At 41.6% G+C, this 13,905-nt stretch overlaps 1 protein-coding gene across 1 annotated transcript in view; it reads right to left on the reverse strand.

Moving 5' to 3' along the window:
- Positions 1-13,905, reverse strand: part of CSMD1 (CUB and Sushi multiple domains 1) — a 1,446,416-nt gene that overhangs the window by 166,357 nt on the left and 1,266,154 nt on the right. The window contains exons 39-41 of the mRNA XM_084811779.1: positions 12,631-12,700; positions 8,230-8,346; positions 1,828-2,037 (exon numbers count right to left, since the gene is read on the reverse strand). Of these exons, the coding sequence (XP_084667905.1) occupies positions 1,828-2,037; positions 8,230-8,346; positions 12,631-12,700 (397 nt within the window). The remainder of the gene's footprint in view (positions 1-1,827; positions 2,038-8,229; positions 8,347-12,630; positions 12,701-13,905) is intronic.

The raw sequence follows: 13,905 nt of genomic DNA on the forward strand, positions 1-13,905 counted from the left end.
CAACAAGCTTCCTTGCTCACCCCGCCTGCCCATGAGCTGCTCCTTTTCCAAGCGCCGGCTGTCAAAAGGCTGGCACTGGAAAGAGGGGCCTCAGTGCAGCCAGCCCCTAGCCTCTCTCCCTGGCCTCTAGCAGGTTGGGGGGGGAGAAGAGGATAGGTGCCTCCTTCTCCCCCCTCCCGCCAACCTGCCACAGCAGCAAGGGACAAGCTGGTCATTTTCCGTAAGGCCAGGTCCCAGGAAAACTTACGGAAAATGACCAGCCTCTCCCATGCCACTGCTGCTGTAGAAAGGATGGGGGAAGGAGGAGAGGCGCTGCCTTCTTCCCACCTCCTTGCTGAGGGAGCAGGCGCTCGAGCTTTTGCCTGACTCAGCATGCCGTGAGTTGGGCAAGAGTGCAGTTCTGCAAGCTGGTGTCTGGGGGGCTGAACCGGCAACTTCTCACTGGGCTTCGAGCCCCAACTGGACTCCCGCGACTTCCCTAGCAGAAAGCCCCATTTTAAACGTAGGATTTTAGGCTGGTGTAGAGATGCCCATAGATGGTAAGCAATTTTTCAAATGGAAACTGTTACGTTTTTATGAACTAGGTATGAAAGGTAAATAATTTTGAGGGAGGGTTGTTGTTGTACAAAAAAACTATAGTATTCACCTTTCTTCACATAATAAAAGCCACATATGTCTACATCACCATATATCTAACACAGTTGTAATTTTTATGTTCCCTAACAGCATTTTTTTCTATCAGCAGAGCTGTAATACCTTCTACTCAGATACCATTCTGAGCAGCTCCAATAGCCATTTATTTAATTCTGAGACAACTGACATTCTATACTAATTTGTATCCTGTAGTAATGTCATATAAAATTGAAGTAAAATGAGGTTTTAGAAAACATGACACTGCCCTCATTCAGAAGGCTTTGTTTCATACTGTGATTGTCTTTCATCAAAAGCCGAAAAAACAGCCAGCAGTTATCCTGATCCAATGATTCCATGTGGACAGGAAAGCTGCAGTGTGCCTGCTGAATACTCCTACATTATTGGACAATTCTCCCCATCCACGTCAATGGAAAGAACAACGTCACATATGCAAGAGGCTGAATGGGAAAATCCATTTAAAGTGGCAGTTTGTGAATGCCTCAGGGAACATACAAAGCTCTAGATAGGGAATTATGAAGATCTTAGCAATATTTGTTACATTTATTTCCACCTTCACCCAATAGTATACCTATCCTCTGAAATGTACTACATTCATACAAATACTGGCCACAAATCAGAGAAAGCTATGGCTGCCATCCTATACACAATTACCTGAGAGTCCCTTTTAACTCATCCCTACATCTGAGTAGACATGTACTGCATTGTACTGCAAGAGCACTTAATTTCCTTTCCAATCATCGGGCCTTCAGTGCACAGCTAAATTAACACATTAAAGAAAAACATTTCTAGTGCTGGAAATTCTGAAATACATCATAGTATACATAAAACTTCTATTTTAACTAATAAAGCATTTACAAAGTAATCTTATAGCAAATGTTTTAGATAGTTCTTCAATTATCCCATCATAAATAATTGTATAAACTTATTTGAAAACTGTATTTGCCCCTCTAAAGGACTTCTTTTTTTTTTAAAGCAGACTTCATTAAACAAAATACAAATAGAAACTACAAAAGAAAAAAAAATCAGTAGTACAGCAGAGCAAATTCCAATATTTTTTTAAAAAACCAATTACCTTACAGAATGTTCTTAATGCCCGGGCAGGTTCATGCAAGAGAAATCAACCCTTTAGTTACTGAAGGTGTTAAGATAAAGGTTATATCATCGATTGCTCACCTTGATATGCAAGTTTAAATCCTTGCCTATTTTCTGAATGATCACTATAAAAATGGATGAGAGTTTCATGTGTGGTGCTTAATAAAGACGGTGGAAGGTCTGTTCCACTAAATTGGCCAATCATAGAACTGGTGTGATAAGGACCATTCTGAATTTCAAGGAAGTCATGGTTAGCTTCAGTGGAGAAGTTCAGAAATTGTATATGAGCTCCTATATGGAAAAACAACAACAGCAGCAGTAATAATGATAATAATAATAATAAACAAATGTTTGCCATATTTTAGCTCCTTTTAGTATATATATAAAGAAGTAAAGAGATAAAACGACCCCCCTCCAAATCTGGATTACAGTTTGGAATCCTGGTTAGTTAGAAACCCAATGTACTATTGGAAGTGATCAAACACATTGAGATGGAAGTCACAGTCAAGCTAAAGAGGGCAGCTTAAATTATCCTTTATAAAAGAGCTTTTCATCTGTATATTAACCTGTACATATTTAGATAGCATAGGCAATAGAAATGATTAATACGAATTTATTAACTATAAAGTACTGTATTAAAACTATAAATATCAGAAATACATGTGAACAAGCACAGCAACAAAGCCATGCACACTGGTCAAAGTGCTTCACAGGTATTGTCTCAGTAATCCTTAAAGCACTCTCAGAATGTAGGCTAGTATTATGAGCCCCATATTACAGGAGAAGGCAGAGGGTGCATTGAAAGGTAGAGCTAGCCTCAAGTCACCAGTCTATGGCTAACTGAAGATTCCAATCAGGGGCTTTGTATCTTACAGGTGTTAACTCTTTCACCAACTTTTCTAAGTTTTACTTTTTACTGGTTCATAGTGACCATCCCCCCACCCTTGATTGGAATGATCAAGCTATAACTGTATATTTTTCATGCCTGGACTGGAGGAGTCTTCCTCAGAGGAGGAGCTACAGGCCCCAGAAGCTCAGGGCGCCCCAGACCAGGGACTGCCACCAGACGCACAGGAGCCTGAGCCCTCAGGGGAGGTGGTTGCAGGGACATCCCTGTCAGGAGAAAGGGACTTTGTCTCTGAGGCAGAGGCTGAGCCACCCCCTGATACCAGGGAACATTGTCACCTCAAGCGACAGGCCACCAGGGCTCCTGTGTGAAGGAGTGCTCGCCTCCAGAACAGATCTCCTTGGGATAAAGGGACTCCTCAGGAGTAGGGCTCAGGACCAGGAGCTCTGATTACTGCAGCACTGCTCTGGGTGGGGTCCAGCTGGCTTTGTGCTTAAAAGCCTGCACTAGAAACCCAGCCCCCTTCATGGATCACTGCCTTGTTGTGGCGAAGGGGCTTGCGTAACTCAGTGAAGCCATAAGCTATGCCGTGCAGGGCCACCCAAGACGGACAGGTCATGGCAGAGAGTTCTGACAAAATGTGGTCCACTGGAGAAGGAAATGGCAACCCACTCCAGTATTCTTGCCAAGAAAACCCCATGGAACATATCACAAGGCTAAAAGATATGACGCCGGAAGATGAGCCCCTCAGGTCGGAAGGTGTCCAATATACTACTGGGGAAGAGCAGAGGGTATTTCCAAGTAGCGCCAGAAAGAGTGAAGCGGCTGGGCCAAAGCCGAAAGGACACTCAGCTGTGGATGTGTCTGGTGGTGAAAAGAAAATCCGATGCTGTAAAGAACAATATTGTTTAGGAACCTGGAATGTCAGATCAATGAATCAAGGTAAGCTGGAGGTGGTCAAACATGAGATGGCAAGATTGAACATCGACATCTTGGGAATCAGCAAACTAAAATGGACAGGCATGGGCGAATTTAATTCAGGTGACCATCATATCTACTATTGTGGGCAAGAATCCCTTAGAAGAAATGGAGTAGCACTCATAGTCAACAAAAGGGCGGGAAAAGCAGTACTGGGGTACAATCTTAAAAATGATAGAATGATCTCAGTACGAATCCAAGGCAAACCATTCAACATCACAGTAATACAATTCTATGCCCCAACCACTGATGCCGAAGAAGCTGAGGTTGATCAATTCTATGAAGACCTACAACACCTTCTAGAACTAACACCAAAAAAAGATGTCCTCTTCATCATAGGGGATTGGAATGCTAAAGTAGGAAGTCAAGAAATCACTGGGATAACAGGCAGGCATGGCCTTGGTGTACAAAATGAAGCAGGACAAAAGCTAATAGAGTTTTGCCAAGAGAACAGGCTGATCATAGCAAACACTCTTTTCCAACAGCACAAGAGACGACTCTACACATGGACATCACCAGATGGTCAATATCGAAATCAGATTGATTATGTCCTTTGCAGCCAAAGATGGAGAAGCTCTATACAGTAAGTCAAAACAAGACCTGGAGCTGACTGTGGCTCAGATCATGAGCTTCTTGTTGCAAAATTTTGGCTTAAATTGAAGAACGTAGGGAAAACCACTAAACCATTCAGGTATGACCTAAATCATATCCCTTATGAATATACAGTGGAGGTGAGGAATAGATTTCAGGGATTAGACCTGATAGACAGAGTGCCTGAGGAACTATGGACGGAGGTCCGTAACACTGTTCAGGAGGCAGCAACGAAATCTATCCCAAAGAAAAAGAAATGCAAGAAAGCCAAGTGGCTGTCTGATGAGGCTTTACAAGTAGCTGAGGAAAGAAGGGAAGCGAAAAGCAAGGGAGAAAGGAGAAGATATATCCAACTGAATGCAGAGTTCCACAGAATAGCAAGGAGAGACAAGAAGGCCTTCTTAAATGAACAATGCAAAGAAATCGAGGAAAACAACAGAATGGGAAAGACTAGAGATCTCTTCAAGAAAATTGGAGATCTCAAGGGAACGTTTTGTGCAAAGACGGGCATGATAAAGGACAAAGAAGGCAGGGACCTAACAGAAGCAGATGAGATTAAGAAGAGGTGGAAAGAATACACAGAAGAACTATACAGGAAAGATCTTAATGTCCCTGATAGCCATGATTAGGGAAGGCAGAGAATTTCTCCCCGAAACTTCGGGGGGCCGAGCGCCAACGCAGTCAGCCCCCCGAACAAGTTTCGGGGAGAAATTCTCTGCCTTCCCTAATCATGGCTATCAGCCCCCACCCCCAAGGCCCATTTCAGTACTAGAAATAGATTATGGACTGTAAGCATTAACAGCTTATTAAAATGATTGTACCTTGTATTTAAGGGGGATGCGTTTGGCAAGATGTGATCTCAACAGGATATTGATCAGGTTTTAAAATCTCAAAATAGGCGTGTTGTGCCTCTTTAATATGCAGGAATTTTATTTGACACTCAGGGTCATAAAATAATGTCTAAAAAATAGATATTGAAGTATTCAGAACAGTGCTTCCTGCCCGCCTTGTGCTGGTGGTGTGGGGATTTTGCCTTCATCCCCTCAGAGAGATGAGGCAGGCAAGACTGGCTGTCCAAAGCTCATACAGATCTATCAGTTGGGGCAGACATGGCACTCCAATTTAGGCTGGCCATGCATTACCTAAGCTTCAGCTTGTTTTGGCTCAGGGTCAGGGGTCCCTAATAATGGCTGGGCCTCTGTTCAGACTCCCCCTCATCACTGCAAGTACTAATTGTATTGGCCTACCATTGGGTATATCATCCATTGGCTGTTTCCAGACAATATGGTACTCAGGAGTGTAAGGGCAGCGTTTTTATTTTTCATATTGAAACATTTTAATTGCAATTTCTATAACGTAAACAATATTTACATACGATCGAAGCTAAATAGACAGACATTAATAAAAGAGAGCAACATAAAATAGAGCAATCAGGTGTCAGTTCGTGTTGTTGGTTCCTTACACATTTAATTATAAATAGTTCATTTGTTCATCTGGACACAATAGGCGAGAGGAATATATATTTTTAAAAGTTGCAATTTTCTCTGTCCATTAAGTGCCTGAGGTTTTCCCCAAGCTGGGAGACCAGAGGGTAGCTTGTGCTCACTGTACTTTTCCAAGTATCTACAACTAACCAGGAAGTGAGATCCTTTGTTCAAGAGTAAGGGGAACACAAGTACTCACTTCAGCACTATGTCTTTTATTTTCTTCCTCTAAACCAGAAGCAAGCAACTTCCAGAGGGTTGGGGGCCAATTCCACCCTTCATAATTTAGTGGTGCAACAGTAGCAGAAAATCTGTTTTTCCTTTAAAGTAGGGGTGGGTAACTTCATAGGTACTGTGGGCCAATATCTGCCCAGCGGGGGATGCATCCCCCAAAATCACCTCCATTCAATTGCCACTAAATTTGGCGGAGAGAAAAAAGCTGTATTTTCACCTTAAACGAGGTGCAAGGGAAACACACTCTTTGCTTTAATGCAAAATCATGATCCTGAAGCCTAGGGGAGCATGATTTTATATTAAAACAAGGTATACTACATGCATTAATTTAAAGTGCAAATGCGGATTTTTTTGCTGACACCACCAAATTTCAGTGGCAAATTCAGCAGCATTAATTTCGGCAGCAAATTCAGCAGCCTCTGCAACCCACCAGCTGGATCTCTTGCAAACCCCTTCCATGGCTGTTTCTATAGATCCGATACAAAATGTTTAGGGTTGCTGTACATTTTTCTTTTTACAATAGGGTAGTTTTAGAATAGGAATGTGTGTTTGGATCCCTAGCTGTAGTTGTGTGAGAAAAATCTGTAAGCTCAAAGGAGGGCCTTGAATTTGCCCCAGCCTTCTGCACCATGATATTCCAGAGAGTCCCCCTAATCACCGGGAATGGATTTTCCAGGAGGTGCAGAAATAAGGGGGAGGTGGGAAAGCCCTGTGCCTTTAACAGAACTATGTAGCCTTCACTAAATGAACATTAGAATCCAAGTCTCTTGAGTTGTGCAAGTTGGATCCCTCATCACGGTCAGTAGACAAGTAATTTTGTAATATATAGCAACAGGAGTCCATCTTACAACATAGATTAATTTTATAACCATACCAAGTAGTATTTCTATTATCCACAAACTAATTAGTGTCAAAACTATATACAAATCCCTAAAAGACAAGCAATACATTAAAAAAAACTAATTATTAAGAACATGGCATTATAGCAGGATTTATTATAGCAAACTGATTAACTTAACTAATTAGCTTGGCATAGAATATTGTCTTTACTTAGTATATTATATTACATAAAGCTATGTAATGAAAGAAAGCTGTTAATACAGAAAAAGAAATGAATACCTAGCTAAGTGTTTAACAACAGGCAATTTTTAATTAGCCAAATGTCGTAATCCACTATTTATAGCGAAAAAAAATATTTTTCTGTTTTATTTCAGAGTTTTAACTTTCTTTTATGGAACATTTACCCATGACCATCACATTATCCTGACCATTATTTACCCTAAGATGCTTTCCTTAAAGTCACAGCTGCTAATGAGTACAAGAAAAAGTTGTAAACAAGTTCAAGGTATCAATGAAATTATTTGGAAAAGAACTGCTCAGAACTTTTCAATCTAGTTTGTGATATAAAAATATAACCTAATTATTTACCCTTCATGAATAATGTATAGATGACACATAAACACACTGGAAGTGGGGAGGGCAAGAAATGTGCAAGAGTGTTGGACTGGGAGCTGGGAGATCCGGGTTCTAGTCCCCACTCGGCCATGGAAGCTCACTGGGTGACTTTGGGCCAGTCACAGACTCTCAGCCCAACCCACCTCACAGGGTTGTTGTTGTGAGGATGAAATGGAGAAGAGGAGGATAATGTAAGCCGCCTTGGGTTCCTTGCGAGAGGAAGAAAGGCGGGGTATAAATGCAATAATAATAATAATAATAATAAATGCAAAGTGAATTGGCATGGCCTCTCTTTAGAGGACTGAGAAAGGACACGCATAATTAAATTAGATGTTAGCATTTTCTTTCAGGCCATCATACCAACATAAGCTGTTCAGAACAAGGAAGAACAATTTTATAAATAAGGCTTCTTCTAAAGGTAACGTTTTCTTCCCAGATCCAGCCCTTTTCTACACCCAGTACTAGTGAGCACGTCCAATATTGTGGGGGCTGCTGACAGAGCTTGGGGAATGGATAACTCCTTCGTGAGGAGTAGGGATGGTACGAGCATCTGATTCCATCTGGAAATCTGGCAGAACCACCCCTGCTTGCACCCCCAAGCCCCTGCTCTCCCCCTGCCTGCACTCAGAGAATGGCCTGCAGTCACCCTGGAAGTCTCATCGAGCTTTAACGTTTCTGCTAAAAAGTATGTTGAATAGATAAAGAAGTCCATAAAATCAGAGATATCATTAAATATTACTGTTACAGATTGATTGATCACCTCTCCACAAATGTGCCCACGGCACTGTACAAAGCTAAAAAATAAGGATGTCATGATTTTGGAAGTCAAATTGCTCCCAGGTAAATTGAAAGAGCTATGGATGAGCTGAATTATTCTTGTAACAGGATTCTTACCATATCCAACAGGCAAAACAATCTTCCATGTGCAGCCTAGATTACTAGGATAGTTTCCTGGGAAACCTGGACTCAAGATCACTCCAGCCATGTTCATCAGCATACCACCACATTTTGCTATTGAAAATAAAATAAAAACCATAAACGCTGTTTAACGTTCATGTTTTGCCAATGAAGAATTACTTAGCCAGTGTTCTCGTAACTGAAATATTAAACACACACACCAATAAAGATCCCTGCATGTACTCTAATCTACACCGAAGGCTCTTGTATGAACAGGCTTTCCATTTGACTTCTTTGGGACAGGCAGCCCTGCCTATGCAGTTTTATGTTTAGAGAGCTGAACTTATCTTTGAAGTTAACAGAGAAGCCTCCATAAGTAGAAGAAAGCCTTGCACACATTTGAACAAGTCTGCTTCAGTGACAAATCACTAATCTAGGACCATCTAGATTGTACACACAGTCCAGGAAGTCCAGGTATGGTATGAAGGTGAAGCGTACCTACTGTCAGTCCCCGATCACAATTAGAAAATGACTATCTATAGATTACATTGAAAGATAAGAAATTATTCTTTATATTTTGGTTTGTATTCTAAGGAACATTTCAAATATGCCAGTTTCTGCATAATTAAAGTATGGCCAGAGTGATTTTACTCTTGTTCTCTCCTTCTGTTCTTGTGTTAATCTCTAAATTTCAGTTTACATTATGCAGCTTAGAACCACCTTACAATCACTAACACAAAACAAAAAGTGTTCTGAAAACCATAAAGAAGAGAAACAGGTTTTCAGGATGCAAAAATAAATTTATTATAGGAAGCCCAAAGCGTTTTGGCCTTTTTCTTATTTTTAAGCCTTCTTAAGGGGTAGAGAAAAAAGTCCACAGAATATTTTTCACAGCGAAAATTTGCCTCCTGTGTCAATCTACTGGCAATGCCAGTACGTGTGTTTTCTCTACTGTCTAAAGAAGGCCTAAAAATAAGAGAAAGGTGGAAACACATTGGGCTTTCTATTAAGTTTTGCATCCTGAGAACCCATTTCTCTGCTTTGTGATCTGCTTTGGATGCACCCCCTTCTGTTTTCCTGAAAATCACACACACATACACACACACACACACTTCTGCAGAACCATTTGGGACTCATAAACTGCTTTTGGGGCTGTGAGTAAACTTCATAGAAATATTTGTGTGTGCGTGCATGGGTGCGTGTGAGAGAGGGGGCAAGGCTTACCTTATATGAGATGGCAGACTTCTTTTTTTCCCCCTGGACAATTGAAAATAAGCTATGTGATTGCCTGCAGCAGCAAAAAAATAAAACCTCTTGCAGCCTGCCAGCTTAATTTCCGGATCCAAAATGCACTTGGGGAATGCATTCTGGACCTAGAAAGGCAGCTGGCAGGCTGCAGAGAGCCCTGCATTGTGGCTGTGAAGCTTTTTTTCAAATGTCAAGAAACAAACAAACCCAACCTCCCCCTCTATCACCTTTTATAACCAAGGTAAGTCTTACTATCCCCCCACCCCACCTCACCCCATCCCCATACACCTGAAGATTTAAATTAGTAATGTAATTACTAATTACATTAGTATTGCCTACTCCCACTTCGGGGGGGTGTGTCACTTTTATGCCCCCAAGGAAAATGCCGAAACAAATGCTGAACAGAAAGGTTCGATTCAAGTCTACATAAAACAGACATTTGTCCTCTAAACACACTACGGATGAATGAGAAGCTTGCTTTACTACTCTTCCAAGGTTTTGGTTGTGTGAACAAAGAGGTACTAAATGGGATGGGTAATCTACAAGGTATTTATGTGTACAGCTATCCTGGGTAAACTGAGGCTAGGAGTTCAGAGACTCAGAGAGAAGTGAAAGCTATTGGGTTGAATAATGATTGAATTCCAAAGAAAGAGTCCTCTACTATAACTTTGACTAATACAAAATTACCTATGAATTATATAGTACAGCAAACTTACAAACTTGCAACCTACCAAGTTAAACAGTCCATTAGCCATGAATGGCACCGATGGAAGGGGACCTTTTGACCCCTTCCTCCCCCTGGTAGCCCCCTGAATCTTTCCCAAAGCTTCTCCTGAGGATCAGAAAATAGTTCTGAATGGGGTGAGCAGTGGCACAGGGGGCTAAGGGGGATCCCTGAGAATTGGGCAATGGGCAACGGCATCCTCCAAGAGCAGGAGCTCCCACTCACAGAAGGTGACTTTGCCCAATTTCAAGATGCTCGCTCCCCTCTCAGCCCTGTGTCCTCAGTGTACCCCATTGAGGAGGGTCCTTCAAACCTCAGGAGAGGCTTTTCAGGAAACACAGGGAACTGCCGGAGGGAGGTGGGGCAGGATATTCACCTTCAATCAACCCCTTTCTGCTGGCACTTCTCAGGATCCAAGGCTCTGATTCTACTCACTGCCTGGGACTTAAAAAGTGGTCGTCAAGCACTTGGCAGGCCACAATACGTAGTTGTGTTCAGTTTGATGGATAAGCCTATAATACAATCTCAGAACAGGTTCTTGTGTGCACTTTCCTAGCAAGTATGTATTGGGAGCAAACACTATGGGAAATAATCCATGCTACTCAAACCAATGATCAGCTTATCTGCTTTTGTTATATGATTTGTATCATTCCTGATTTAAGCACTGTTTTAGCAAATGAAGGCTGCTCTGTGATGAATGAGATGAGAACTATCTCATAGGATTAGGGAGATCGCATCTGCATGATGATCTTGCTACCTTCTCAACTGAGCGAGGGAGGAGGAGAGCCCATGAACTGCTTCTGAATTCAACCCCAGTATTTATTTATTTGATTTATGTCCCACCATTTTCACTAAAAATGGCACTCAAGGTGGTACAATCCTGGAGGCCAAGAAACTAGCCACCCTCAGTTCTAATCTGAATGAATCAACAATGCAAGAAACACTCAACATGTGTCAGGGTGGAAACTGAGCCGATAGAACCCCAGAGCAGTTCTGATTCTGAGGAGGATCAGCAGTCCATGGGAGAGGAGCCAGCTGCCCAGCTCATCCCTCACAGGCACAACAGCTGGCAGAAATTCCTCCTGCCGGCATTACTGAGATAGATAGTGATCCTAGCAGTGAGCAAATGCGGAAAGGGGGCTTGCTGGACGCTCGATACAGACGCAGGGAGCAACGAGAGATGGAGGGCGTGGAAAGGAGGCATAGCACCCATTGGGCGCGCAAGCAACGTCCGCGTCCTGTGGACCCAAGGGAAAGAGGGAGGATCTCTCCCTAGCCCATAAGTTCAGGGTCTTCAAGTGATTCTCCTTCAAAAGGGGATCAACTGCCTACTCGGATCATAGGCTACTCTGTTGTTCATTGCTTAGTCGCTGGTGATTAGCATCTGAAAGAGTCATTAAGTTGTAAAAGGATTAAAGCCTTGAAAAGAATCCTTTTGTGTCTTGAGTTGGCTATTGGAGTGTACTGAAAGAGGCCACTAGGGTGCTCCTGACAACATGAGTATAAGAAGCAACGTTGAAAATATGCAATATGAATAATATATTATTTTCTCTAGCTTGGATCCAAACAACCATGAGTGGAAGGATAAAATGTACTACTGCTGTTTTTTAAACTCTTTCATAAACGCTAGTAGGATACTTCCTGCACTGCAATGCCACAATGTACTGGGGTTTGGATTACAGTATGAAAAATATAGTGAATGAGGAAAATACAGGCTGTAGCAAAGGCACTCCAAATGGGCCATTAACAGGTCTTGAAAAGTGCCTCTGAAAAGTCTACCCAAGCAAGGAGAAAAACATCTTAGATTTGAGGTCGTATCTCACACAATGTCTGTTCCACTCTATGTCAGACTCAGAAACAGTCCTTCCATGAGCAGAAGAGGCTTTCTGGTACCAGACGGGAGCTTTAGATTCAGTCTTCTGTTGCTAATAATAAAGCTCAGCATTTATATAGCAGTAGCACATTGTAAATGTTCAGGCCAGTAATACCATCCAGATACTGCAGATGGATGTGGATCTTGAGGATAAGAGGTCAGTGACCTGCCTAAGATGAACTTGCTACTTTATGGCTAAGGTGAGATCTAAACCAAGGCAGTAACTCACACTATTAGTACCCACTATACTACATTATACCAGTTCTACTGATCACTTTAACTCAACAGAGGAAGATGAGCTACATAAAAATTATGCATGTGAAAGAGAAAGTCAAGACATGTTTTTTGCATGTGAAAAGAAGCTATTCCCTTAAATCCAGATAATCAGGGTCAATGGTTCTTACACTGCAACTGACTGGGCCAACATGACATTTTCCAGTCACATGGGTTTGACATCAGCAGATACAAATTGCACCTACTATATAAACCATTATTTTTCTACTTACATTACGTCATTCTTAAAAATAGATGTTTGTAAAACATGCATGCGTACCAATGCAGAGAGGAGAAGGATAGTTCCAACGGCGAACTGTTCCAGGCATACAAGAAATATGGGAACGTCCCTAAAAAATAAAAAAAACCAAATAATGATGCATCATTGTCCTCGGTTTTCCAGCTTTCCCTTGGCATTTAAACATAATGATTCTTACAAGAAAACACGAGTGTTGCTAGTAAAATCCTTTTGCCAATTTATCTCCCCCTGCACTTTACTACCCATGACAGTTTTCTAATTAAGGTTAAACAAAAGACTACTGCAATAATTAGAATTCCTTTAAAAATGGGAAATGAGTTGTGCCACATGTTCTAAGGAATGGTTTCAGAACCAGTGTTCTGAACTCAGTTATTACATAGGTTTGCAGAGCAGTGTAACATTCTCATTTACATTCTTCAGTGCATTACCAAAGGGAGGGCTATTTTCTTTTTCTTTTTTAAGATGGAAAATGGTTTAGAAGGGATTTTTAAATGACAAACAATTTCTTTCTTTTTTAGTGCAGAATACAAGTATGTCATAATGGCCTCACTACATAGACATAAGGATATATCTACCCTATAAATATCAGTTTTATACCAGTTTAATGGTCAATTCTTTAACTGGAACAATAGTTTGGTGAGAAACCTGCTCAGCCATTCTATATAAGAGTAAGTCCAAAACATGAGGAAGCCTGCAGCAACTAGCTCTGCCCCATGTACTCAGTAGCCCCTCCCTATGGCATCCATACTTACAGTATGAACATCTGTAGGGACAGTACCTTTGCACCTACAGCTATATGTGTGAAGGCTTCCAAGTAACCTGGAACCCTACAGTATTGGGATTCCAGCCTTCACACATGCAGCTGCACACGTGAAGGCCCTCACCCTGCTGACGTTCATACTGGAAGTGCAGACACCAAGGAGAGGGGCTCCTTGGATTATGTGATGTCAGGGTGAACCTGAATACTTGCTGTGACACCAACTCTCCATCCACACATTGGACTTGCATATAACACCTGGTTAAGGATGTTAAGAATTCTTTTAGATCTCTCTCGATCTCATTCTTGATCTCTTGCACACACATGCACACGCACACAGTAGAATCAAAGCAACTGTAATCTATACCCAAGTTGTTCTCAATATAGGCAAACTTTTGAAAAAGCTAGTGTCCTATGTCCAAAATCCAATATAATTTGGTGCACTAAAACCCATCAACATAATTGGTTTTAAGCTTGCCTAACTCTTTGTTTGATTGTAGCCAATCTGCTGGAAATGGTTGCAAAGTCATTGATTTCAT

Source organism: Heloderma suspectum, chromosome 1, assembly GCF_057233095.1.
Source record: "Heloderma suspectum isolate Gila_16-S chromosome 1, 16-S_ref, whole genome shotgun sequence".
Taxonomy (NCBI): Eukaryota; Metazoa; Chordata; class Lepidosauria; order Squamata; family Helodermatidae; genus Heloderma; species Heloderma suspectum.